This window comes from Salvia hispanica, chromosome 6 (assembly GCF_023119035.1).
Source record: "Salvia hispanica cultivar TCC Black 2014 chromosome 6, UniMelb_Shisp_WGS_1.0, whole genome shotgun sequence".
In the NCBI taxonomy this organism is placed as follows: Eukaryota; Viridiplantae; Streptophyta; class Magnoliopsida; order Lamiales; family Lamiaceae; genus Salvia; species Salvia hispanica.
Window position 1 is genome coordinate 27,709,474 of NC_062970.1, and position 8,577 is coordinate 27,718,050.

At 35.9% G+C, this 8,577-nt stretch overlaps 1 protein-coding gene across 5 annotated transcripts; it reads right to left on the reverse strand.

The window, feature by feature from the left end:
* Positions 1-456: 456 nt before the first annotated feature.
* Positions 457-8,174, reverse strand: LOC125194236 (regulation of nuclear pre-mRNA domain-containing protein 1B-like). 5 transcript variants are annotated; one of them, XM_048092352.1, is made up of 10 exons: positions 8,063-8,174; positions 7,947-7,992; positions 6,360-6,469; positions 4,491-4,738; positions 3,097-3,282; positions 2,849-3,005; positions 2,422-2,558; positions 2,090-2,125; positions 974-1,505; positions 457-868 (listed from the first exon to the last, which is right to left on the reverse strand). In XM_048092352.1, the coding sequence occupies exons 3-10, from the start codon at positions 6,436-6,438 to the stop codon at positions 702-704; spliced, it is 1,542 nt and encodes a 513-aa protein (XP_047948309.1). In that variant the 5' UTR covers positions 6,439-6,469; positions 7,947-7,992; positions 8,063-8,174; the 3' UTR covers positions 457-701. The 5 variants fall into 5 exon arrangements, with proteins under 5 accessions (XP_047948309.1, XP_047948306.1, XP_047948305.1 ...); XM_048092349.1 differs by adding an exon at positions 7,166-7,411 and having other exon boundaries at positions 457-1,505; XM_048092348.1 differs by having other exon boundaries at positions 457-1,505.
* Between the last annotated feature and the right edge of the window lie 403 nt (positions 8,175-8,577).

Here is an 8,577-nt window from a genome sequence, read left to right on the forward strand (position 1 = left end):
AATTTTAGTGACGGATTTGTCCGTCACCAAAGTTACTAGCCCACTCAGTGGTGGAAAAGTAGATGGCTGCCACATATTAGTGATGAACTTTTCTGATACTATTAGTACGAATTTCAGTCTTTCATAGTTATTCCATTCATGTACTGTGAATCAATGCTCTCCAAATTTTATAATTTGTTGTTAATTATTTCAAGCTTATGGTATGTTTTAGTCGTATAATTCATAGTTATTTTGTTTACAATTTTATATAATGATATTGTTTCTAATTTCGGTTAATTAATTTACAATCTAAAATTAATGTTTAAAAATTTCTTAATCTGTGTGAAACTAGTTTAAATTAAAATGCAAGACTCGATTCATATATACACCATCCCTTGTTCTTGCACATACAGATAAAACAGATAGTACTATGAGCCAAGGGGTGCAGAAAACTTAACCAAGGCCAACAAAAGAGGGTGAAAACTGAAGAGTCTTGTACTTTTAGTTCATCTATGATTAAATTACTAATAAATTCTACATTTAGTTTTACATGAGCTACATGTACCACGCCACATGCCGCCGCATAGAGAACTCAATAACACGGTAGGGCACAGACCGAAGGATAGTACACTAACATAGCTATTAATGTGGTCCTTAGCCATGGTTTACTGGCCTATTAATGTACAAAAATAACACAAGGTCTACCGTTTACCAATAAAATCTCACTGTCGATGTATGGGAGGCGTTGGTGGCTGGTGGCTTTGCCCATAAAATCCGATACCAACAGGCCTGTAGTATCCACCACTAGCTGGTTGCTGCAGCTGCTGCAGTTGCTGTGATTGTGGCTGCTGTTGTGTTTGCTGAGGCGGAGGGTTCGGCCTAGCAAACCCTGTTGGTGCATTTGAGAGTGGTGGAGGGAGTAGGTTGTTTGCACCATAACCATAGGTCAGCCCCATCATATTAGACTGGACCATTTGATTTGAAGGGGAATTACCTGGAGGTGCAAGTGGTGGTGGTGGTGGCGGTGGCAGAGGAGGCGGATGAAACTGCTGGGCCTGCAGTTGGTTCACCTGAGAAACAGTCTGCACAGTGCTGGACTGAACAGGTGGCATACTGGTCATTGCCTGCTGCGAAGTCGGAAACAAGGTTGAATTCGTTCCTTCGGGGTTCTTCCCATCAGAAAATGACATCGGTGGCTCAAGCTTCTGCCGTTTCAAACCACTGCTCATCGATGCAGCCTCTTCTGCTACGAGAGATGAAAGAATAGATGTGAGCATCTGGGCAGAAGATGTTGAGGCGGTGAGTTTTGCAGCAACTGCAGCAGCTGCAGCCTTCTTGCTCTCTTCCGTGGTAGGGTTCGCAAATGAAGTCAATGGATTGGTAGGAGGCACAGTAATGTTGGTTGCTGGAATTGCACTGGGAAAAGGCGGTTCGATCACTACTTGGTTCACCAGCAGTGGCACAGAGGATTTTGATGTTAGCTTGAGTCTGATATTAGTTGCTTGCTCAATCTGACTACGACCAGCCTGCATGCAACAAAATACAAGTGTAATGAGGATAACAAAAAAAAAAAAAACTGGGGGATATCCTGTATTTCAACTTGAGAATAGCATTGAAACGGCAAACAGAGATTAAGGTCTGAGGCAAAATGGAACTTTTAAGACGAAGAGTAAAACTTTTTGTTGAAGTCTGTTTTAGTTAAGGAATTGAAATGTATGTATCAGTCCGCCTGAATCATTCAGTGACTAGCCTAAATGACTGAGGCCTTTCAAATCCATATGTTAACATTAACAATCACCCACAGGTTTCAAATCTAATCCTCAAATATAAGAACATTTTTTATTACTTATTTGGAACTATTTTGTCCAAGTTTTAGCTGGATGTTTAAGATTGAACTCTTAGTAACAAGTAAATAACCAACAAAACAAAAAGTGACACTCTAGGCACCATATCGAGAGCTTGTGTCTAACCAAATATAGTCCGTGAACATGATTTATTTTACTTTTTCTAGAGGCATGTGAACGACAACAAGCATATAAAAGCAGATGCATCCATACACACACACACACATGTATATATAAATGTGGAGAGAGAGAGAGAGAGAACCTACAGATATCACACTTCGAAGCTGCTCCAGCTTTGTTTCCTAAAAAACATTGAAATGTCAGAATTTGAACATATATAACCATACATGCAAGCTGTCACTTTAAAATTTCTATAGTACTTTCACTAGCAATAAACTTAGTATATCTAATATATAACTTCATCTGGCCATGAAATTATCTCAAAATAAACTCAGTTGTCAAATCAAACTTTCTGATAGCATGTCAATTACAACCACCATGAACTATATATTGTTTAACCAATTGACATGAGTTACGCACTACCTAGAGGTGGCTTATAAATTATAGAGGAACAAACTTGCATAAAATGAAATCATACTTGATCCTGAAGTGCTTCTCTAAGCTGAGAAACAAGGTCGACTCTAACTGCTTCAGACTTTTCAAGTTCGTTAATGCATTGTTTAATAACATTCTCCTGTGTCTCTATATTATCAACATCAGAACCATTGAGATTTCCTGAAGGCAAAATCAAGATGAAAATCAGAGGACATCAGATACTCGAAGTAAAAGTAAAACCAAAAGTGGGTGAACTTTTCATTGTTTATAAGATTTCTGAAAACAGAATAGGCAATTGGGACTTGCAGAGCACAAGTAATTCCACGAAGATGTTCTTCTGAAGCTCACAAAATTCTCATTGTGTCCTTGTCTGCTCATGTTGAATTACTATATCTATATGTAAAACTCTAACCAAGAAATGGTCATTCACACAAGGAAGTAAATGCCGAGGAAAACATCTTGTGTCAAACCTTGAGAAGTAGCATATAGAACATCTTTCTCGATTTCTTGAACAGAAGAAATTGCTTTTTGAAATTTTCCTAAGGCTTCTTCTTCATTGACAGCTTCATCATGTACCAACTGCAAAGCAGTCAAAATCTTTTCTGGCAAACCTCCAACAGCTAATTTCTGGATTTCAAAACAATGAAAGATAAGTATAGTTCTACCAATAAATGAAACATTATTCCAAAACATCTGGCATACATGGATTTGCACTTACGATTCTGAGAGATGTAGCATCTCTCTTCACCACCTTAATAGGATTAGGAACTACGATCTTCCCATTGCTGACTGGAGAAGGATTCTTCCCCAACAATTCATTTTTCAGATTTTGCCCCCTAGATCCAAAAACCTTTCTTTCTTCCCAGATGTCAACCTGATATAAAGAGTCAACCCAAACCCCACCCCAAAATCAAAAAAGAAAAACGAAATAGAAGTTAGTATCATGTGAGAAGTAGAAGTTAATATTCAAAAGATGAGATCAATAGAGAAATTGGTAATAGGGAACGGTGCTTAAAGTCGAAGCTCTTAGAGAGACAAGGATAGGACACCCTAGTGTGGAATGAAACGAGACTATAAAGCTTTTTTCCAGAATATAGCATGATACTACCTCCGTTTCTTGTTGATAGGGCATTTTTTCCGGCACAGATACTAAGATATAGATGTTTAATAGGTTAAGTGGAGAGAATAAAGTATGAGAGAGATAGAGATATGATCAAATAAGAGAGAGAATAAAGTATGAGAGAGAAAATGTACTACTTTTACCAAAAATAACAACCAAAAATGAATAATACTCTATTAAGGTGGAACTGAGGGAGTAGTATTTTTGTACATCATAACAATTATTTTTAGTATGAGCGTATAATAAGAAAGGCTGCAACTATTAAGGAGGGGGGAACAAAAAAAAGTAAGACAACTTGTTTGAACATATTTCAGTTAATGGAAGCAGAGCTCTCATGCTTTGCTAGTAACATATTGCTGAACAGAAGCCGTCCAACTGGATCAGATGTTTGAAAGAAGAGCCAACACAGAATTATAGTTAATAAATGCTACAGGCACTACCTATCCTCTGGGGTCAACACTGGGGAACTAGTGCTATAATAGAAGCTGAAGCTATGTTAAGTGCTCAAGGAATGAAATCAACCTTAAGCATATTTACTAATATGTTTACTTTGCCTAAACCATAACACATTATTTTCTTTTTTCACATCAAATATTAAGTTCTGGTGAAAAAACTTAGCAAAATTAAACAAGTTCTCAATGAGGCTCTTCATCTGGCTGCACAAAGGCACCATCATAATCATTAGAACACTAGTTATCAGAATGGTTTTAGAAATAACTCATCAAGGATATAAACCAAGAACCAACAAGAGTCATGCAACACAAGAGTTCTTGTGATTAAGGGGACCTTTCAAGACCAAGCTTGCAATGGAGAGATATGCAAGTAAAACTTATACATTATGATTAATGCTGGGTAGAGCAAATTGCAAATTTCATGCCAATGCTAACCACATACAGTTACTATAAATATATTGAAGTAGATGGAATGCAGAAAGCCTACTAGTCACTTTTCATGATATAATATGAAGAAAATGGGGAAGAATGAAGAATCACCAGTCTGAAGGCAACTTTTCTGCAATTTTCATTGCTACTTTCATATACTATCTTTAGAGCTGTTGGAAGAACCTTCCAGAATTCATTGACAAATTCACTGCCCTTACGCCTGCTATTTTGCAGGATGTCATTGGACAAGTATAAAAAGGAAACGCGTTGCTCGTTTGGTGCTGCTTTGAACAATTTCTCCCATGTTTCAACAACTTGCTTAGCCTTTTTACGATGAGAAATGCACCACCGGGACAAAGCTGATCAAATGTTAAAAGAAAACCTCTTGATAGTACAATTCTGAACAATTAAACGGGAACACCAAAGCTCCACAAAGACCCCATTCAACTATACAAAGACTAAATCTTAGCCATAAACAAGAGAATTAGTTCTTAGCCAAACGTCATCAGTTGTATCTTGAGGAAAGCATATATTCCTGACGGAAGATAGGTTTTAAAAATTAGTATAGCACGTTACAGAAATCTCATGTACTGCTACACCCATCATTACAAGACTAGCAGTCCAAAATCTTGAGAATCACAACAAACTCCTATCATAAGAAAGAACCGACATCCCAGGAATTTATAGCAAGAGATCCCGATAACAAGCTATACCATTTATGATATCTATAAACATAAGGATGTAACATGGATCACTGCAAAGAAATTCATCAATCTAAGTGCACGGTCCTTGCAAGTCAAAGAGCAAGCTATAATGGTCTTAAATAAATCATCAAAATTAGTTATTGTCCTTACAAATCTTATTATAACATCCATCTTGGACAATCAGCCACTGCAACGAGAAAGGTATTAACGTGATAAGGTAAGGGACAAAATTAATATTTCAGCCAGCCAGACAAGTTCTACATTACTTCAATGAAAATTAAAAATATCCAAGAGCTTAACCATGCATCTAACTCTTGCATAGATTGCTGAAAGCCCAACAAATCAAACCCTCTGTTAGTATCAACTAACAAACAGAAAGGAAACAGGTGAACTGCCAGCCCCTCTTCCCAAACAAAAAATTAAATAAAAAAAGGCTAAAAGAAACATAAACAGCAACAAATAAATTGACATTGTCTTTTAAGGGAAAACAAGGAATTATTGAAGCAAGTTCTCCTTTATTTTATGTTTTTGAGTTCATCAACTGTACAGGTGCCTGTATCAAGTATCCGATGCTTCATATCTTTGAGTTCCTTCAGAAAAAAGCACACAATTTATTCAACTTCAAGTTAACAAAGTATGCATATTCATCATTTATCTTACAAGATTTTTATCACAATTCACACTCTATGAATGGATAAATTCTTGAAGTTGATTGTGGTTCTTCAACAGGCAGGTTCCCTCCAAGGAAACTCATCAGGCAATACTACACGTTAAGAGTAAAAAAGATATGCACATTGAAACCCCACAAAATAAATACAGTAGGAAACAATTGTTCACTCTATATGAAGGTCTCTGGTAAGTGAAATGCAATGAGCATACATGAAGATATTATCAATCAGTAACAAATATTGCATTATCGCAAATAAGTTGATAACACTAGTTCGCATTTATATTACAAGTGTAACACATGAACCACACCAAGTCTGCATATACAGATCACGTGAACCAGTAATTAAATCTCAAGTAAGGCAAGAAATTGATAACAACGATTAGCTTCCATGTTACGTTAACAAGTAAAAGAAAATGAAACACATAACAAATCTTTAGAGGCTACATGTGCTACTGCTACATGCTGACAAACAGAAATTCATTCCATTACATATGATTATAACGTTTAAAATCAAAGACAAAAGGAAATTTACAATCCAAAAACCATCCATTCACTGCAATATCATAACTAGAAAACTAACTTATGAATTTCGGCAAGAAAGGATACACTCGATGCTTTGCTGAGAACTATTGAGTTTAGACAATTTCTCAGTAAGGATTGTCTCATTAAACTTTTCATCACTCATTTTTTGCAAAACTGTTTATGCTCTGAAGTGCCTGCAACAATACTTAAACAGATTAACACTACAGAAATGTTAAGAAAACAATCAGCAAGTTTTGGGGCAGTAATTAATCTAGGGAGGGGGGTCATCGATTTTTTATGGAATCCATACTAACTGCAAAAAATAAGAAACCTTTCAAACTTACCCTGGATTATTCTCATAAAATTACAGTTCAAGTTGCATGGTAAATCCAAGAGAACCCCGGGGAAGATGAAGAAAAAGAAGACGAAGAAGAACAAGATCACCCATAATAAACTTGTTAAACAGCAATTTAGATACAAAGTATGCCAGTTTGGAGTAATTTCAGAGCCTATTGAGAAAAATCATGCTCATGAAAAAAGTACACAAGTTGCAATTTTCATTTGCTTATTGCAAAGACCTATTAGTTAGGAATTTGAATGTCATACATGTTAAAGGTACTATAATAATATGACTAATATAGATGTTCGTAAACCTCATGTCTAGTGCTTATGATGGAGATGGCTAATACAAAATGTAGGTCCCTCGGCATACTTGACTAATTATGATACTAAAAGTACGAAAATAAAATAATGGAGTACTTGGTTCTGTCTGACAGAAAAACTGTACTACTATTTTATAGTGAACTGTCATATAATTTCAATGGTTAGGCACAGGATAATGTAAAACCAAAATATACTGAAGTCTGAGGTCTAGTGGGTAAGAAAGATACCATCCCCCTGTTGTGACAATTACTGCTCCTGTTGCCAACTAACACATATATGCAAAAACTTCATTCAACTAAAAGAAAAGGTAAAGCATCTGAAACCTTAGGAAACATAGTTCAACTAGTACATAGAAGTAAAAACTAAGTTAACTTAAGAAAAATGACAGAGCTGAAATGTGAGATTGAGGGTTAGTGTCTATTTGTTATGATTGAGGATCTCGACGGGGGGCAACCAAGATTTTCTTCAGAATGCTGTAAGGCAAAAGCCACAAAAGGGAAGTATCAATCAAAGATCCACATGCATTTTACATATTGTAACAAGATGGAGAAGGGATTATTTTCCCCATTTGACGGATTACTTTCAAAATTCCTTTTTGTTTAATATATTACCTATTGCTTCATTTTATCCATCAGAATAGTTCACTCACATTGTCACACAAGCTACGGAGGCAAAAACTATAAATAGCCATAATAAGAATAATGATAACAGCGAACAGCATCACCAGATAAATGCCCAGCTAAAATCCTACTAATAAATATTGATAAAACGTTTACACCAACAAATCGCAAACAGAGACATAAATGCATTCAGTTCCACAAATTCACTACCTAGCTCAAAAATAAGCCCCGACGCGAAAAAACATTCACGATTAATGGCAGCACGCAGGAAAATCAATAATTTCAACTAAAAATTCGCCCAGCAAAAAAAATCCCCAAAACTATGTATATTAAGGGGGGAGAAGGCTTCTTAAATTTAGGTTTTGAACCAATGAAATTCGAACCGTACGTTTGAAAATCTTCCAGCAAGCGGGCTCAATCCAGAAAGGAAAAACCTGAAATAATAGAAAAATCAAAAATCAAAGTAGCATAAATTAATTCTAAACTAGAGAGTAAGGATTTTACCTTGAGACGTTGAAGAGAGAAAAACCCTCAAGAATGGGAGGCGAATTGTTTGAAGGAAACAGGGTGAAGGTGACAGAGAGTGAAAATAAGTGGGGCTTAACTGAAAATAACAATTAGTGTAAAACTGGGAAACAATTGATATTTGGGATTTTGAGGTGGCTCAATTTGTCAAATTACGTTTAGCTTCCGTTTCGTATACGGAATTGGAATTGGAATTCAATGAGGTTGAATTGAAAGTTTAATTTAATTCTAAATTCTATGTTTGTTAAAATGAAGTAGTAATTAATAGGGGTGAGAATATTGATATCGGATATTGTGTTTACCCAAATCCGACCCAATACCCAATTTTATGCGATTGGGTAAGGGATCGGGTGATGAAATTTAAAATATCGGATAGCTCGGTCGGACATCGGGTATTACCCAAATACTCGATTCATTTATTTTTAATACCTGATTGTTGTTTTGACTTTTGATGCATATTATTGATTGTTTCTATATTTGATTAGATGTTTAAT

What these genes read in the sequence shown, in the direction of transcription:
- LOC125194236 (XM_048092348.1), bottom strand. Translation starts at nt 6,438, where the DNA reads ATGAGTGATGAAAAGTTTAATGAGACAATCCTTACTGAGAAATTGTCT. An exon ending in ATGCTACATCTCTCAGAATC is followed by an intron (nt 3,006 to 3,096) that starts GTAAGTGCAAAT and finishes TTTGAAATCCAG; the next exon opens with AAATTAGCTGTTGGAGGTTT. An exon ending in TCTATATGCTACTTCTCAAG is followed by an intron (nt 2,559 to 2,848) that starts GTTTGACACAAG and finishes TTTTGCCTTCAG; the next exon opens with GAAATCTCAATGGTTCTGAT.